Source organism: Castanea sativa, chromosome 12 (genome assembly GCF_040712315.1).
Source record: "Castanea sativa cultivar Marrone di Chiusa Pesio chromosome 12, ASM4071231v1".
NCBI lineage: Eukaryota > Viridiplantae > Streptophyta > Magnoliopsida > Fagales > Fagaceae > Castanea > Castanea sativa.
The window spans coordinates 15,139,001-15,158,865 of NC_134024.1; the positions used below are offsets into that span (position 1 = coordinate 15,139,001).

General features: G+C 36.8%; 1 protein-coding gene across 2 annotated transcripts; it reads right to left on the reverse strand.

Moving 5' to 3' along the window:
* Positions 1–1,755: 1,755 nt before the first annotated feature.
* On the reverse strand, positions 1,756–11,425 carry LOC142620894 (uncharacterized). 2 transcript variants are annotated; one of them, XM_075794202.1, is made up of 7 exons: positions 11,046–11,425; positions 9,705–9,746; positions 8,732–8,860; positions 6,849–7,084; positions 5,795–5,831; positions 2,333–2,390; positions 1,756–2,230 (listed from the first exon to the last, which is right to left on the reverse strand). In XM_075794202.1, the coding sequence occupies exons 1-7, from the start codon at positions 11,187–11,189 to the stop codon at positions 2,154–2,156; spliced, it is 723 nt and encodes a 240-aa protein (XP_075650317.1). In that variant the 5' UTR covers positions 11,190–11,425; the 3' UTR covers positions 1,756–2,153. The 2 variants fall into 2 exon arrangements, with proteins under 2 accessions (XP_075650317.1, XP_075650316.1); XM_075794201.1 differs by having other exon boundaries at positions 9,705–9,776; positions 11,046–11,417.
* Between the last annotated feature and the right edge of the window lie 8,440 nt (positions 11,426–19,865).

Below are 19,865 nucleotides of genomic sequence, written 5' to 3' on the forward strand. Positions count from 1 at the left end.
ACACCGAAAGATGGATCTTTTTTTTTTTTTTTTTTTGAGAAACTGAAAGATGGATCATTAATTAAAATTAAGTAATATGGAATTTTGTAAATGGAGCAATGAATACTACTTTTTCAAATATATCCTCTTCAGACTCTTTTAATCAGCAAGGTGGTAGAACATACACTGCAAATAAATAAAGACATTCTTTCTTATCTTTGTATGTAAAAGTTGTACATAGTCATTATTCGTTGCAGAGGAAACATATTGTCCTATTATTTGTTTATGCTTATATTATTCGTTGTTCAATAAGGACATGTATGGTCATATTAATATTCTCATCTTTTTTGTATTTCTTCTAGATGTATTTCTCTTTAGTTACATAAATAATGTTAGCTATATAATATCTAAAAGTTGAAGCGCTCTTTTTGAGCCACATAAACATAGTATTTGGTTTACTTCGATTTATTTCAATCCAGTCAATTCGGTCTATTTTGGTTCACTTTGATGTATTCAGTCCATGCTGTCATTCAGTCCACTTCGGTCTATTTCGATCCACTTCAGTCAATTCAGTCTATTTCTGACTACTTTGATGTATTTAGTCCACGTGGTCATTTTCGGTCTATTTAGTCCACTTCAGTCCAAGCGGTTAATTTGGTCCAATTCAGTCCACTTAGGTTCAATTGGGCCCAATTTGATCAACTTTAGTCCATTCAGTTCATTTTGGTCTACTTCTTGGTCTATTTGGTCCATTTCAGTCCATTCAATCTACTTCGGCGTTGCTTTGGGAGAAGATATTTGTGTATAAAAAGGAGTCGCTTCATTGACAATTATGTCATATTCTTAGCATAATTTTGGTAGATTCTTGATAAAATTACAATTTTCTTATTTTATTAAAGTTTTTTATTTTTTTTCTAATATAAGTGATGAATTTATTTATATTTGTTTTATCTATAGGTCATTCAAGACATATAGAGCATGAGTTGTTTGTAAGGAGTACTAATAAAAAATTCCAACTACACTCTACTTTATTTACAAAAATATCTTGCTTTATATAATAATTAAATGTACAATGCATTATGTTTCCTTGAAAAAAAAAAAACTTACAAAATTTGAAACACTTTCAAATAACAAATATAAGATAAATTTAAAAAATCTGATATATTGATAGTGAAGAAACAAAGATAGAATATAAAGCAGAATATATTCTAGTTTGGATAAACAAAAACAAATATGTCATATTATTATGTTTTTCAAATTTGGAAAGTTTTGACGTTGTTTTTATAAGAAGTATAAAAAGTTGTCAACAAAATTAATTATTTTATCATTTTTTCATAAAATATTTTTAAAAATAATTCCTAAACCAATGTCCTCAGGGCATTCTTTAACCATTCCCATATTTTATTAGGATACAATTTCTAAATAATTATCTACCTATGCAAATTCATCTAAAACAGGTTGCATTAATACTCAAAAAAGAGTTAGTTGATATTCCAATACTTGAGCAACACTAGTATAAATGTACGTCAGACAAGGAGGGATGGGGAGGGTATATAAGAGAGAGAGAGAGAGAAAGAGAGAGAGTTTATTAACTAGACATGAACCACTTGTCGAGAATGAAAAGGTAAGAGAAAATTACAAGACCCTCTCCCATCCCACCTTAGGCAATTGCCTAAATTCTCACATAGCCGATCAAACATGGACCAAGACCAAGCCACAATATTACCACCACTTATAGCATAAACTTTACAGCTAAAATATTATAATTGAACTAAATTTCAAAATATAAGCGATTATTACACCTGAATTGAATTATTATTCGATACATACTTGATGTAATTTAAAAAAAAATAAGTAATGAGCAAGGAACTAGTAATCTTGTGTCAGAATTGAATTATTACGTATTACAAAATCCCGGGAAATTTGTTACACCACATATTACAAGGGACACACACATGGCGGTATATGCTCTATAAATACATAACCCACCCTTTATGTGTTACTCAAAAACCATCATTTATGCCTAGATTGCCAAGTAGTAAATCTCACTCTCAAATGATTCCAGGTTCATCATTTTTCTGCCGAAAATCAAGAAAAGGTTGAATTGTGCAGTCGTATACCATATACATTCTTCTACGTCTCAACCATTTCTGATGCAGAGGCTGTAAGGAAAATTACATTGTGCTCTTTCTTTCTTGCTTTATGGCCTCATAAGATGTCATCACCTCTTTGAACTTTGCCTCAGCAACAACTGCAACAAAACAAAGATCAATAATATTAAACCAAAAACAAACAAACAAGCCAAGGGCATTGAATTACAAGTTCAATTAAGTAATGGACAAATATATTCCACCTTTATTATTCTGGTTCTGATCAGGGTGAAACTCCTTCGCCTTCGCCCTAAACGCTTTCTGCAAGGATAAAGAGGAATATTTTTAACATTGCAATTTGCAGATATGAAATTGGAACAAAAACTGAGATAGGATCAGAAATGTAGATATGATGTTTCTGGCTTATGATGCTGCTGTGTCCTACAGACCATATCATAACAGAGAGAACCAGCCAAAACTAAAAGAAACACAATAAACAAAAACAAATAACTGTGCACATGCTCAACTCATCTCCATTCCCCAACAGTAACTACAACTATTTGTTTTGAAATTCAACCCATGCTGACACAGGACAACTAGAACAAAATTGAAACAACAATAAAATAAATGGATATGACCTAGGAGTCAGCACCTAGGCCTGGCTTGGAATCAGCACCAAACAAGGAAACCACTAGGAGTCAACACCTAGGGTAGACTTGGATTCAGCACCAAACCAAAGAAAGACCAAACGGCCATTGTTTTCATTCATCAAAATATCAACCATCTCCTCAAAGAGTACAATAGGTTGCTTATAAAGGATTGTCAAACCCTAGTTCTAATTGGCTGGAAACCCTAATTACTTTATTACGAAAATAACCTTGCTTCCAAATTAAAATATTAATAGCCTAATAAACTACTAGGACCTAAATCATAGAAAAATACAATTGACTTGCAAATATAAATAATACTAAATAAAAATCTTCTTGCGTCTCCCGCATCATTCTCCTTTGGTTGGAGAAAACTCGACCTCGAGTTTTAAAGCATTGAAGGATTAGGATGCTAACAAATAACACTTGCTTCAAGTTTAGAATCACCTTAAGGAGCACAAGGAAAAGAAAAACCTTGAATTCCACCACATCAAACTCATTTGGAATAATAAAATCAATGTGTGGAATTAGTATAATCTCGTCTTGAACCTTGTGAACCATAGGAAATAGTGTGATTTTAACCTCTTCAACTTCACCAAGACGTAGATCTTCAAGCACCGTGGAGGGTTGATTAGAAGCACATTCAACAACTTCAACTTTCACATCATGTGCACCCTCAAGCTTGCTGCATTGTTTTTGAGTGGGTGCCATTATCTTTTCTAGCTGGGCATTAATCCTAGTGATTATTTGCTCCCCCAATTTCCACAACATAGGTGAAACATTCTGATTTTCCTTTCTTACGCTAGTAAAAAGTGAATTGAGAAGATCCAAGGAAATGTCTTCACTTTCATCTATGACCAGATTCATAATTGTTTCCATTGCTGAAAGCACAGCAGGTGGATAGTTGGACATAATTATCTTTAAGAAACTTTGAAACATCTCAACAACCAATGCATCACACTCAAGATCCAGCATCACCAAGCATAACTTGACCTTTGCAATGGTATCAAGAATTGAAACCACCTTCTTATAAGAGTCAGTAGACACATGAGGCATATCTTCAAATGCTGCCACAATAAACTGAAATATTTCTTTCATTTGCTCATCCTTATATGGGGCATCTGGTGTTGTTATCCTTGTTATTTAAATAATGCAAGATACAACTGAAACCTTCACATCCATTTCAACATGTCTCAAAAGTTTATTAGTGATCAATGCCTTCACTAAGGGTAAAAGTGCATCTCGCATTGATTTGGATGGTTCTTGCTCCACATATGCTAACAAATTTTCAACTTTATCAAGAAGAGTGAGAAGATCATCAATGGAGGAAGGAGGGTTAAGGAGTCTATTCCCAGCCTCCTTAATTTGCTTCTCGAATTCTCTATCTTTAAGCTGCTTCTCAAGCTTTCTATCAAAGGAAGTCATTTTCCAACTCCAACTTAGAGGCACAATACACAAAGACTAAAACTTAATTTTCTACCTTTTTATTTTTGGTCAAGCAAGGTTTTATGGTTTGGTATGGTACTGGGTTGTCAAACAATAGGCTTAGGCTTGCATTTGTTAGGAAATGGGGCTGATGGGTGGACTTTTAAAGGGAAAATTGGGCCAGGTAAAGAATTTTTTTATTTTATTTTTTTTAACAGGTTTGTGCTGGGGTTAATGGGTCGGTCACAAGTTATGTATCACGTGAGGTCATATGGATTGGGTATTGCAAAGAGAAGTGTGCTGGGATTTTAGGATTTTAACACAGGCTATTTACGAGTTACCTTACAAGATCGGGTTGAGCTTGGTGTCGCAGTTGGGTTTGGCGAAGTCTCGACCATGGCTCTCATGAGTCTGGTGGGCTTGCGGCAGCACAGAACAGAGGTGGTGGTGGTGCTGTGCTAAGCAAACTTCGTGAAAGAATTTGACCAGATCTAACTGTGGGCGTTTGTTGGTGGTGGTGTGGTGCGACGGCAGCGATGGGCTCTTATCTCTCTTCTCTCTTTGTGGTTGCAAGGGATTTGGAGACTTAATTGTGGGTTCTGGACTAGAGGTTTCTGGTTGGCTTCAAAATCTGGGTTTTTTTTAATGGGAAACACAACTGTATGACAACTTTCTTGTACCAAGTAGAAAAATGACAGAGACAACTCTCTTGTGGGGAAAAACACTATGATGAGGGATTTTTTTTTTTTTTTTCAAATATTTTCTGGTTTGGATTGACTGCGGTGATGCTTCAAACCGGTGTTTACTCTAATACCAAAATTGACGTAGGGCAACCAGAACAAAATTGAAACAAAAATAAAATAAATGGATATGACCTAGAAGTCAGCACTTAGGCCTGGCTTGGAGTTAGCACCAGCGGGAAAACTACTAGGAGTTAGCACCTAGGATAGACCTGGAGTTAGCACTAGACCAAAGAAAGATCAAACGACCATTATATTCATTCATCAAAATATCAACTATCTCCTCGAGGAGTACAATAGTTTGCTTATAAAGGATTGCTAAACCTTACTTCTAATTAGCTAGGAAACCCTAATTCCCTTATTACGAAAATAACCTTGCTTCCAAATTAAAATATTAATAGCCTAATAAACTACTAGGACCTAAAACATAAAAAATACAATTGACTTGCAAACATAAATAATACTAAATAAAAATCTTCTTGCGTCTCCCGCATCAGATGCCCATCATTAGACTATACCTAAAGCACCTTCAAATCCAGCAAGAAATTATAAATTGATAAAAATTCAAATGGTGACTATGAATATTATCATGAGTTAACATACATACACGTCAACAAGATCACGTGAAATAACTATTTGCTGGATGATACCACTCACCCACTGCTTATAGTTCACAGAGCAGTTACAATTTTTACAGAAAAGTTATTTAAGGTCAAAGTTTCCCTACACTGTTCCCAAAGAAGAAAGAAACTACAAAAAAAATAAATATCCATCCAATTAAGACCACACCAAGTCACAAATATAATGGAAACTTGCAGTTTAAAATTATCCTAAAAAACCTATCCAAAAAACAAAGAAAACCACTAAAATGTTCTATCAAAGATGCCAAAGAGAATGTGTTGAATTTGAGTACCTTAATCTCAGCTTCAGTATATGGTGTTCTTCTGGCCCTGTTCCAAAGAAAGACGAGAAAACAAAAAAAAAAAAATTAATTTTTTGTAGCTACTGATGTCAGCCAATCACAAGAATGTATGTCCAACATATTAACTTCCCCTGATATGGGTCAAACATTATTCATATGTGCGTCAAACATGGCATCAAAAAAAATCATTTCAACTAAAAAGAATAGAAATTCCACTTTTGTGCATCATCAACATTCATGTAAACTTTCTGAAATGAAACCATGACTTTAATCTACTCATACAAATTCATATGGCAATCTGCTGCCAAACACACATGCCTTGATTTACTGTAGGTTTCTTTTTATTAAATAATTTTGAACTACAAAAATAAATAAATAACGATTGTATCATAGAGACACCTTTTTTTTATAAGTAAATAAAAAAAGATTCAGAAAATTTTATAAATCCAGACTACATGTGTACTCTATAGAGTATTATGCATCTTGATTTTTATGAATTCAGAAACCTTTATGCATACTCTGTTCAGGGACAAAGACACTACATGTGTACTTATCACATTTTTAAAACAAAATGGAGAGAATTGGAGAATTACTTGACTGTCAATAGATTTTAATGTCTTTGATCTCTGACCACTACTTAGAATTAAACAACTAGTACATGTCTAGATGATCTGATAACAAAAGATACTCCAACAGGCATATTTGGCAAGGCTGCTTGTCTGTATACAGCATGAAAGGACTACCAAAACAAGCGATAAGATGCAGTTGAAACATCATATTGTGCATAATTTAAAGCCACCTATACCATAAATCTTCCATATAACCCCTACTTCCAGGTATCACTTATGGATTATATATATTTTTTAAGATGTAATGTCCAGAAAAGAGTCTTTCAATGACTGATAAAATTCCAATAATTCTTGTTAGGTAAAGCATCTTAATTTTGATCTGTGCTACTGTAATTAGACTTAAAAACAGCAAAAGGCAGTTGACCTTACTGCCAGTACTCATTGCGATTAAGTTTCTTGAACACACTTATCCTCACCTGTCAAGACCCAAAACTGAGTAATGATGGGATAATGAATAACTGGCGTTTGCTCTGGGAGTTTCCCTGTAATTGGCTTTCTGATCTCTGAAGGATGTATCAGCCTTCCAATACCAATCATCTCTCTGGAAATGTTGATGATATGTATTCGAACCATTTTCCTTCCAGCTCTCATAGCCCCTTTTGTATTTGTTCCTCTCTCTGTTGAATACACTTTGCATGCGCCTTATTCGTTCCTAAAAAAAACATAAGAATCATATAAAACAATAAGATTCAAATAAAAAGACACAATTAAAACAAGCATATGTCAACAAGAGCACCAAGATAGGAGCTCATAGTTTTGACACATCTGATGCTGAAATGTAGTGCATACAAAAATGCTGCAAACAATGTCATTGTAACCAGAATCCCAACTTGAAATGATATAAGCAAAAAATGTGGACAACCTTTAAGAGAATAAGCATTACAACACTGCCAATTCCAAGTTACAGAAACTGGTAAGTAAAACAGCATATACATACTGGTGTCAGAGTTCTACAGCACTGCTGTCTTTGGACTTCATGAGGTTCTTTCTCCAACAAGAAAAATTAAGGGTATTTAACAATTCCATTGCTTCGATGGACCCACCAAGGAACACAAATCATGAGCTTTCACATTAATTATGCCTATTCTTGTAAGAGAAATAAAGGCCATGTTAACTGACCATCCATTTTAAAGCAAAATCATTATACATTCCCTAATACTCGAAATACACAATATACAATCACTCTTTTAGTTTGTTTGAAACAAATACTTTTTTTTTTTGTTGATAAGTTGAAACTAAAATACTTTTTTGATAATTATGCTTGACATTGATACTGGCAACCAAGATATGACTTCAATATTGGCACTAAAGATGTCAAATTTTGATCCATCATTGTGGTCCAATACTCCACTACAATCTCTTGAACAAGTTATCTAAGAAATTAAGTTGACTCCAATACATAAATTGATGAATGAAGAGGATATGTTTTTAATTGCCTTGTTGGTCTTCAAAGATAAGTAATTTCGCCTTTGCTAGATGAGCTTTTTATGTGAACTTATTGGTTAACAATCATAACTGCTACCAATCCAAATTCTTATGTACCTCTTGGTAACTGGCTGGCTAAATCAGCACATTTTCAATTAGAAGTTAAAAGAACCCCAGACTTTTTAGTACACAATATATTCTTTACATGTCTCTATAAGAACCATTCACATGAGGTTTAATGGGAAAGCAAAATTACAGATCTCTGCATAGAGCTGTCTGATGTGATTTTCACGATCTTATGGAATGAGTAGAGTTTGAGCTCTCCATGAGCATTTTTATCACCAGACAATTCAAGGTTATGGGAAGAAGATAAAAGGAAACACAAAAATGTGATCACCAACATAGATAGACTTTTAAAACTAAGAAAAGTACCATGCTTTCAAATCACTATCCATTGATGTAACAGGATTACATAAAAATGAACAGGAAAGGAGTGATTCAAAAGATAAAGGATAAAGGATAAAGCATAGCGTTGCAAATCAGTAAAACAGTCAAATTCATATCATTTTGGGAAGTAACTCTTACTCCTTCCAACTTCCCGGTATATGATTTTTTTCCAATGAAATTGTGAACAACAAACAACAAAATATAGTTTTCGAAATCTCTCTCTCTCTCTCTCTCTCTCTCTCTATATATATATATATATATATATATAAACACAATCAGAAGTTTGAGAAGTTGACAATCTTATAAATAGAAACAACATCACATATGTTAAACTAGTTAAAATCTACATAGATTTATAATCACACTTTGCTTATAAAGAGGAATTTTCCAACAAAACGAAGTCACAAAAATGGTTGACAGAACTCACAACTCTTTCCATCTCTTCTTCATACTCCTCTTGCATGCGGCGATTATACCTTTTCCACGCTTCCTCCTGAAAGCTTGATCGGAAAGAACCTCCACTTGATCCTTTCCATGACGATTGTGACCTGGTCAACTTTTGTGGTGCATTTACACAAGATCAGCTTCACTAGTAATTAATATTTTTTTTGTAGACAAGAACAAATCAAGGATACTCATTCAAAATATAATCCCTCATTTTTAGGCATACAAACAAAGATAATCTAATCCCCTAGAGGCTAGAACTTGCAGGCGTCACTCTTGTAAATAGATTTATCAAAATGATCCTTGTAGAAGTTGCATGAATGACAACAATATATTATAAGAAAAAACCATGTATGTGTAGCTATAAAAAAAAAACCTGTATGTATGGCAGACAGAGTGGATACTAGATCCCTAGCTAGCATAGATAGACAGATTAACAATAAAACAAAGAGGTAACTGTTAGAAGTGTTTTTATCATCCAAATAAACAATATAAATATGATATGCTTCAGGAAACAGTATATCTAACTGAGAAAAAAAATTAAGGCCATTTGTCAAACTGACCCCAGAATTCTTATTTGATAATATAGGTTGATTGATCTTGAATGCTGGTATAGACACATTAACTGAGAGGATGGGCTATGTCATTACCACTAAACCAACATAGAGTTAATATATTAGAGTTCCAATAGAACCAATGGGTGCAACTGTACCAATATAGGTCCATAAATTTCCCTTTGTTTTTCACAAGCCATGGCCTCATAAGTGGTGGGCAAAACAAGCAAGCAGGATCCTAAATGATTGAATTACATAACATTAACCGCTGACAAGGGAGAGTTCTTTGAAACGTTTTTTATTGGAGCAAGCAGATTGACCAAACTGTCAGATTTGTAGAATATGAAACATAAGCAAAGGCCTAGCATATATAGAAATTATGAAACATATAATGTGTACTACCTGAACATAGAACCAATCAACAGTCCTCCGCAGTTGACCAACCTGCCAAATCACAAGCATAAAAAGCAGTATCTAACAAAATGTAAGAACGCAAGAATACCAAGATGGATAATACAATTTTTTTTAATTAGTATAAATTGTATAGCCAAAATGAGACATTTTGGTGTACACAAAGTGTACAAGAATGTCACATAAAGAATTATGAAATAAATTTTATACAATCAGTGTTTTTTTTAAGTAGAAAAGCAAGCAGTTAAGAAATATAAAAACAAAATCCAATCATACAGCAATCTGAAAAGAACATTCAAGTGACAAAACCATATACTGCACCCCCTCAAAATCCCGACCATTGGTATTTTTCTAAATAGTCCACATTGGGCACAACGGACCTCAGTCAGTACATTTTAGAACACTCCATAAAATACTTAGCACGATAACTACTTTCTTTCTATCGTATAATCAAATATATGGTGAAGCAATAACACTTTGTTACTGGAAAATAAGATGACATTCAGCTAGGAAATACAGTGATCTTAACCCAAAAAGAATCACAACTGATATAAAACCAGAAAAAGAAAAAGAATGAGGTACCAATCCTAACAATCCTTAAATGTGAAACATCTGCTCCTTGTTTAGAATGTATACCAACTACAACTTGTAGCAAAAGGAAAATATATATATGCGGCAAACAAAAAAGGCAATATACACTACAATTACCTAGTTTGCAATTTCGAAAATACAAGTAAGCATCATCCAAACTGACAATCCAATTACACCGATTTCCCTTAAATCTTGTCTGCAACCTTGAATGTAGTGTTATATATGTATATGTAGTCCAACTGGTTAGGCGATTTGGGAGCCAAAAAGCGCATTTTTAAAACCCAAAACGCTATTTCGCTACGTACATAGACACAGGTATAAGTAGGACACAGTGACACATGCAACTTTTGAAAAATTATAATATAAAATGGTCCGTACAACACCAATATGACACGGTATGACATGGATACAACACAGGTACTCCGCCCTAAATGAAGTGTCCATGCTTTCTAAGTTTTACAACAGCAACTCCTCGTAGCTTTTTTACAAATGCTCAATCTAAACCCAATTGTAAATTACAATTTAACAAGTTCTAGTACACTAGTGGCATATTTGGACACCGAATATTAACTTTTGGAGCTGAAAAAAAAAAAAAAAATTCTTAAAGGTTTTGTATGATCCATATAATAATATTTCATTAGCTATTAATTTAACAATTACGCACAGAAATGTTCTTAATTAGCTAAATAATGAATTAGGTTAAACATAAAAAGGAATTGGAAATTTATAATAAAGACTCACAGCGAAAGTGGTGGCAGTGGCACCAATTATACCGAAGAGGAGAATTCCCCAAATCTTCATGCTCTCTTCTTTATCTTCATACGGTTTGTTTGGAGACTGCCATGCCTTATCCTTATTCCGCTTATTTCCATCTTCACCACTCATTTCCCTCGAAATTCAGAAAATCAAACTCAGCGATTTCCTCTTATTAGCTGGTAATTGAATTTGAAATCCCAAACACATGGTTTAGGGGTTTATTGTTTTTGTGTTGGATAGGATTTAACTTTTTCCTTTTTCTCCACCGCCTTGGAATTCGTTTTCCTGGGAGTTAGTTATATGTGGAATGAAGTTTTTTTGGGAAGAGAAAAAGAATAGCGGGGTAAGGTTGGAACTGAATTGGCGCAGACTACTTCTCCTTATGTTATGTATATTAATTCTACTCGTACCTGGTTTTTTGGTGATTTTGACCACGTGGCAGTGTTTTGGTGGTTCGTTTTTTGAAAACTTGTTGATGACTGATGAGTCATTTGATCGGACGGATGAAGGGCTCGCGAATTTTACAGTCTTTTTGCTTTCTGTTCCTGTTTTGCTAACAAATTTTGCAGTCCATTGGACTTGTCAACTTGAAAAATCAATAATGTATTGATTTTATTTTATTTTATTTTGTTTTGGATGGGGAACTCTAAAAAAAAAAGAGGTGTTACGTCCACAATATGTTTATAATATTTTTACAACAAATCATAGGTGGTTAGTTGTTATTGGTTCAAATTTGAACCTAACACTAAGATTACTTTTTTGCCCCAATAATAACAACCAGTAACATCCTGCCACTTAGGATTTGTTGTAAAAATGTTGTGAAAATGTAGTGAACATATTATTTCTAAAAAAAAATTATTTTCAATAGAATTTGATTGTAGTAAATCCATTATGATAATTGTGTCTTTCCTTATTAATATTAAAATGAAAAAAAGTAGATTATAAATGCATGTGTTTACTAATTTTTGGACATAGTTGGTAAAATACGGTATGGATATATTACATTGAATATACAGATGAGCATAATTTGTCATCTTTTTAAACAAGACGTTATCATTTAAAAAATTCGGCAAAAAAAAAAAAAACAGAAAATAAATAATATAGTACGAGTATAATATGTTTAAATTTTAAAATTTCAACTAAAAAATATGAAGACATTTGAGGGCTGTAAATATAAAAATAGTTTATTAATGAATACACACTTTACTCCAACTTGATAATATGTGTGATTATGATTAGTGAATTATAACTTTCATGTAAATCTATTATTTTTTCTCCATCACTCACACTCACACTCACACTCACATATCAAGGTAGCTTAACTAGTAAAATCTTTTATGGTTAAATAAGAGATTTTGGATTCTGTCTGCACAAAAAATCTATTGGTATACATCTTGTTTTAATGATAAAGAGGGCTATTAGGAATACTGAAAGATTGTATTATATTTATCAAGTAATAGAATATGCATAAGTGTTTTTATATAAGAAGCAGAGTGTGCAGTATAAGTAAGTGTGTTATACAAGTAAACAAGGTGGGCCTAAAGTCAACATACCCTAATATATGTTAACAAGGGCAATCATTAGAAGCGAGGTATCATAAATTAAAACTTTATAAAAATAAATAAATCAGGTTATTACAAAAGTTATGATATAACAGGAAAAAAAAAAATCTATGGATGCAATTCCCATGTTACAATTTTTGCCATAATTTGATATAATTAATGATGAAAAAAAAAGTGAAATTGTTTACGTAAAACGTGATAAACATCATAACTATGACGAAAGTTGTGTCAGAAAAGAGTTGTTGTCTTGCCTTCCTAACATCAATGATATAATCTATATAGATTATGTAGATTATAGAGTGAATCATGTGTGTTGATTTCGATCTTAGAATTCTTAAATCTTTTATTGTTGTATGTGACAACAACATGATTAGATTAAAAATCTTCAATCCTTTAAATGACGTTTGCAAATAGGCAAATACAACATCCCTAGTACTAGTAGATAATGCAAATTGAACTTTTAGTTCCAAAACATATTATGGCTGAGTTTGGATAGGGTGGCTGCGTCTGGCGTTCGCGTTTTTGACTTTTTTTTTTTTTTTCTTCCCTGCGCACATCTTCCAACAGGGGACAGGTGCACTGTGCACCACTGTGCGTGAACAGTAACCGCACAGTGGTGCACTGTTCATGTACTTTTCAGATTTTTTTAAAATTAAAAATGGGACCCGCGTCACTATTCACCCATTTAAAAATTATTTTGCTACAGTGTTTTCAGTTTTCAGCTGTATCCAAACGGATCCTATATATGTTTCCGTACAATTGATAGGGAAAATGAAAAACGCAAGTTTCTGTAAATCTGACGTATAAACGTTAATTGTGCAAGTATATTATGCGTAATAACTAACTAGGATTGCACATAAGCATTAGACTTGATATTTATTCGATTATTGATTACATCTTATTTCACATGCGATGCAAGATGACAATATAACATGCTTCATTGGTGGATGTGACACGTATATTTTTGTAATTAATAATATATGTAAGGGCGGGTTTTGGATCCTACGCCCAAAAAGCAACAGGACTAGGGCTCAGTTAGCCCAACACAATGAATTTGTAAAGAATGAGCTTATACGTTAGGCTTCAATGCAAGGACCAACGCGCACAGTGGATTAAGGATAGTAGGAAAGTAAATAAAATTAAGCTGTATGCGAAGAAAATCACTCCTCGACCAAAATCCGAGGAGAATAGTTTTTAAATATATTTATTTTAAACTGTGATACAATTTCAGTTCTAGTTGCTACAGTGTCTTCTCTACAAATTTTCCGATCCCCTTCCTTTGGAGGATCTCTCACACTATATAGCTCCCTTTACATGATTTTGGCCCTACAGTTGTTGGCCGCCCAGGCTACCACTTGAGTGCTTGTCCCATCAGACACCTTCCCAAACCCCTTGTGAGTTGTGGCAATCAAGGCAGTACTGTTCAGGTTTTCTCCACATAAATATGGTCCAGAGGTTTGATGAGAAGTATTAAATGTGCTGGTAGCCATCGTCCATTTAGTTAGAGTTGGCCTTTTCCTAGAAGCTCATTCTCTTCAGTATGACCTCCTTTGGTAACGTGCCACTGAAGTAGCCTTACTGTCCGAGAGCGTAATCTCCTCGGAGCTGTAGTGGCCTCCTCGGTCTCAAGTATGACATGTGGCAATGTAGCCTTATCAAATTTCTATTCCCCACAATACATTTTATTAGGAAAAATAGAAGAAGGGTGTGTGGGCCTTTTTTGTAAATGTTGGGCTGGGCCGCTTGCTGCTACACTAGGCCCAAATATTTCTGGATCAGGGAGTTGTGACTGGTCCAAAAGCAACTCTCCTTGATCCGGCTTGCGCACAAACAATGTCCCTGTTAATCATATTTTTGACCACACGCCCTTAGTAGGCAGAGCTGTTACTTTAACTATGGTAGACAGATATAACAAAGACAATAATGGGAATCCCTTTGAGATTTAGATAAAATAGACAGTGGGCTTTGATAAAGAGTGCCTGCTTTACACAATAGTAACAAAAAGAATAAGTATTGAATGGAAAATAGTAAGCATATTAAAGAAATAAATGTCAGCCTGCCGCGTTAAGCTATCCTGTGGAGTCTACGTCAAAAAGGGGAACCACTTCTTCAATACGACTAATTTCTCTGAAGGGAAATTAGCTGCTTTGAAGGAGCGGGCCTACGTGACTTGGGTTCAGTGAAGTCCTTTTTGTTATCAGAGAGTATAGGTTGAAGAGGGAGAGGGAAATTAACCCATTTGGTGCATGCCTGCCCCTCTGCTCTCTTTGCTCTCTCTTCTTTCTTCTTTCTGTTCTTTAATCCTTTCCTTTCTTTCTTTTTTGTTTTTGCTCTCCTTTCGATTCTTTCTCTCTCTTTTTCTTCTTCTTTTTCTTACTTCCTTATCTTTGTGATTCTAGTCCTTATCTCACAGAGGTTGCCGTCTCCCTTTGGCTGTGCACAGTAGGGCTCCTTATATAGGGCCAGCCATGCTTGGTTTTTTACCTTTTTAGCCCTTAACTGTTTTTGTCTGGAATTGATTTCTTTACAAATCATCACTGACTAGTTAGTTTGCCCAGCCAGTGCTACTCCGCCTTCTCCAGACAGAGAAGGCTTTTTCATTTCCTTGCTCGCCGTGGCACTCTTACCTGCCACGGTGTAAATACTCTCCTTCTCTCTGTCCCTCATGGCATGCACCTAGTGGTTCCAACTCAGTTTTGCCTCTTTTGGGTGATATGTCATCCTAACAGGACATTATCTCCAAAATAGCTTGAGCAGGAAACACAAAAATGGGTCTTCCTTCCTCCCCACCGCCAAACCATACCCTCTTACCTCTGACCCATGACCTCACCATTTTCTGTATTGGCTGGGTACAGGCTGGTGATGCCTGGGCCTTGCGCGTGTCTTGCCTTCATGCTCATTCAAATTCTGCCCATTGCTCATGTGTCTGCCACAGTCTAAAAGTCAATCTGCCCCGTCTGCTGTTCACTTTTGACTTCTTATGGCGTGTGCTACTTTACCTGACTTTGCATTTATGGTTTGCTTCTCTTAGGGGCTAGGCCTTGCCCGTCTGTGGGTTGTTTTTATGCTCTCAACCCTTGTTATTTGTTTTCCTGCTGCATCCTACTATTATGCATGCCGTGAGATTTGTTTAACCCAAGTCTGCTGGGCATTTTCTGGGCTTTTCTATTTATTCTTTTTTTGAAGGCCCAATAAACTCTTTGGGCCCTTTGCCACTCGTGAGCTCCTTCGTCCCACCTACTTTTCCTTTGGGCATCCTTGGCCCTTTTCCAATTCTATGCTTCCCATGGGTTTTTTGCTAAGTCCTTGGGATTTCTTGGCCCAAGCACTTCTTTCTTTCTCCTTGTGGCTTATGGATTCTCCATTCCCCCTTACTTTCTTTACTTACATTGCTTCGGGCCTGCTGTGACAGCCATGACCCATTCTTGCTTTTTTTTTTTTACATCCATGCAGCCCATGGGTTTGTTATTTCTTTCTTTCGGGCATTCTTAGGCCCACTTACTTCTTCAGGGTCCGTTTGCTTGCTTTATAGACCCATGAGCCATTATTCCTGCCGCTTGGGCTTAATGACATTTTCTATCCAACTTTTCTTCTGCCTACGTCTTTGGGCTTTTACTCCTGCTGGGGTTCTAAAAAAAATGAGCATCTACATTTAGCCCCCCGAACATATGAAATGCTCCTGCAGTTCATATGTGAATAAAAGACTTCCGTTTCGTTCTTCTTCTTTTTCTTCGCGGGCTTTTTCGAAAAGTGGACCCCAAAATGTGCATATATATATATATATACACACCCTTTTTTTCTTTTTCTTTTCCTGCTGTGAACAGTGTTGTCTCTTCGAATTTCTCAGTTTAGCAGTTATCCTGAAACACAGCCTCCGCCTCATTAACTTCTTCCCTTGCCTACTAACTGACCCATCGCATCCCTTCGCACCCTTCCCTATGGTGTGGGTATTTAAGGCTGAGTCTTTTCAGATTTCAGGCACAAACCCCTTTTCTCTTCCTCTTTCTTCTCTGTGTCTTTCTCCCCAACTAACACAAATCGTCTTCTCCAATCCGATACACCATGACACTGGCCAAAGGTCAAACCTCTTCCCGCCGTAAGGGAAAGAATGTAGTTGACGATCTTGCTGCCCATAAGGCAGGCGAAGAGGTTGCCTATTCCGAGTCAGACCATTCTAATGAGGAAGTAGAATGGCGTGACCCTAACAGCGAGTATGCCCCGCTCATTGATCCATGATATGATGTTCACGGTCACTTCTGTAAGGTTCTCGGCGACCATGTGCCTCCGCCATCGGGCCACGTGTGGCTCTCTATTTGCCGGCGTAGTCCCGACGTCTCTTGGGCTCCATTGCCCTCTTCGATTCCTAATCTCTCTATCCGCTAAGGCGTTTCACTCCATGTACCCATGCATTTTGAATTTGGGTCCGGTGCTGCCTCGGGTTGGAAGGAATGGGTAGACCGAGAGTTGTCAGACACACACTTCATAGGTTTGCTTCAGCGGGCCGGCGTATTGAAGGCCATCATTCAATCCCATTGTTTGGCCAACTTCAGGGACATATTTAACCTCCGCCACTTAGTCCGTCGGTGGTGCACCACCACCCACACCTTCTTTCTCTCCTGCGGTGAGATTACCGTAACTTTGGAGGACGTGGCTAATTAGTTGCTTCTGCCCATTCTTGGCGACGTCGATCTTGCCACCCTCGAGCTTTCTCCAGAAGAGGAGGCCATAGAGACCGAATTGAAGAAACGGAAGAGCGGTAATGCCAAGTTGTCATTTTGGATTGGTTTTCCCTCAAAGCTCTCAGTCGCTGCTAGCCGTGCAGCCTTCGTCACATTTTGGTTATGTAAGTATGTTTTTGCTTCTCACCCTCACTATGCTGTGAAGCCTCTATACTTTCGTTTGGCCATTAAGATTGCTGCTGGGGTGAGTCTGCCGCTGGCACCTATGTTCCTAGGGCATCTGTACGTCTAACTAGACATCCTGCGGAGCGACAAGAGTCAAGCGGGTTCTTGTCACTTGATCACCACTTCTGTTCACAGCACCATCTTGCAGCATATGTTGTATGAACGCTGCGTCAAGCATCTGACTAAGTGTAGGCCCGCGCGATTTGCCAAAGGGAAGTACAAGTTCGTGTCCGGAGGTTATCACGGACTTCTGTGGCAGGTTTGATTCCGATTTTCTCTTAGCTTTTCATTGGGCTGGTTTAAAGCCGAATGGGCATCCTATTGTTGAGTTTTTTGATAAGGGAGTTGGGTTTTCTTGGATGGCGTATAGGGATTTAGGTAGAGGTTATACATGTATGGATTCTGTTATGGGCACTTTTACTGACGTTGTTGGCACTACCACCCCGCTAACTACGTTTAATGAGAGGGGTATAACGTATTTGGCAGCCACCAACGCTGGGTGGTTACCTTATTTGGTTGATGAAGGTGTTAGGTATGTACATTATCTTGCCAACCGTGTAAGGAGGCAATTTGGGTTGGACCAAGACATTCTTGATGACATGTCTTTTCTTGCGGAGTCTCCTACTTCTGTCCAGCCTTTCCTGCGGCACTCTACTTTTACGTTCTGAAGCTAGCACTTCACCGCAGTTACTATCCCTAGCTCTTATGGCATGTTTGGAAGTTTAGAGAGGGAGGAGAGTAGAGGAGAGGAGAGTAGAGTGAAATAATTACCCTCCACCTTGTTTGGATGTTTTTAAAATTAGTAAGGGGGAAGGGAGTAATTAGTCCTTCTCCTTGTTTGGACGTTTTTAAAATTGGGATGGAGAGGAGAGGAAATGATTAAATAGACAACTTTACCCATATTTGAAAATAAATTGCAACATTGGTCTATAATTAATTGGTTTGTTATTTTGTTAATTTAAAAAGGGTAAATTGGAGAATTCATTTGGTCAATAATTTATCTACTCTACTCTCCCTCCAAATCTCTCCAATTTGGGGGAATTAAAAATGAGGAGTTAAAGGTAGTTGAAACCCCCCCAAACCCCTCCAAATCCCTCCCCCTCATTCCTTAAAAAACTTCCAAATAAGGGATTTAAATTACTCTCCCTCCCTCTACTCTACTCTCCCTCATTTTTTAAACATCCAAACAGGCCATTAAAGGGAGGGTATTTGCACTGCCGCTATGCATGGTTACTGGCAGGCAGTGATGATTAATTTTGAGAAAGAGTTATTGGGTAGCTGTGGATTTTCCCTTATTCCGTTTAACGGGCTTAGCATGGTTGTCTATGCTAATCCCTACCTGATTCAACCTTCTGCCTCTGTGCGGGCTTATGCTAGGAAGCAAAGCCGTTCTACCATATTTGAGTGGGTTGAGAAGGAGAAAGGGTGGTACTGGCATGCTGGCGATTACCTTGCCGGTTGGTAAAAGAAAGTAAAGGTGATCAATATCCCCGTGCCAGCAAAGAAAGGTTCTACCAAGTCCAAGCCCTCAAAGAAGAAGGCAGGTGATGACTCTTCTGAAACTTGCTCTGATATAGTTCCTTTTGAAGGTGATCTGCCTCCTATGAGTAACATAGCATTAGAGAGCACCACTCCCCCTTCTGTTCGCACTTGCTCTAGCAAGTGTTCTGTCGCAGGCAAGACCAGGCCTACCATTCCTTGACCATCCACTGAGGCTCTTCCCCCCAGCAGGACACAGGGTAGTAAAATGAAAACTTCTCCTCCCAAAGCGTCCACTACTAAGCGGAGGGTATGTCATTTCTAACTTCCTTTGATTCTTTGTCATTCCTGTTTAGGCTTCTTCTTGTGGCTAACCCGTGCTCCCACTGACTTGCTCTCTCCTTCTTATTTATTTATTTTTTAGTCAAAGTACAAGGAGAACCCATCTGCCGCCCATCCCATTCCTCTTGACGAGCCTGAATTCAAAGTATGCCTCCTTCTTCCTTTTCCCCCCTCTTTTATTTTTTATTTTTTTTTTATTTTTTATTTGTTATATTCACGTTTCTAACCTTCGTCTCTTGTTTTCTCAGGTTGATCCTTAACCTATCTCTGTGTATCGTCCTACGGCTGAAGATATTTTTGCCTCCTAGGATACTCCTATAGAGGGCTTCTTTGACGGCGCAAATGTGGTGTTTACTGCTGTGGTCCCTACTACTCTTGTTGTTCCACAGGGAGTTTTTGCTAAAGGGGTCAGCGAAACCACCCCCATTCCTGTCTTGACACCCACCTCCTAGGAGAAGGCTATTCCTGCTGCTGTTGTTCAGGCCAAGGCTGTCTCTCCGGTTGCGCCTCTCATTATC

Excerpts from the sequence above, each read along its gene's own strand:
- LOC142620894 (XM_075794201.1), bottom strand. The coding sequence starts at position 11,189 with ATGAGTGGTGAAGATGGAAATAAGCGGAATAAGGATAAGGCATGGCAG. Across the intron at positions 9,777-11,045 it reads CCACTGCCACCACTTTCGCT|ATACTGCTTTTTATGCTTGT; the intron begins GTGAGTCTTTAT and ends ACATTTTGTTAG. Across the intron at positions 7,085-8,731 it reads AAGAAGAGATGGAAAGAGTT|GAACGAATAAGGCGCATGCA; the intron begins GTGAGTTCTGTC and ends TGTTTTTTTTAG.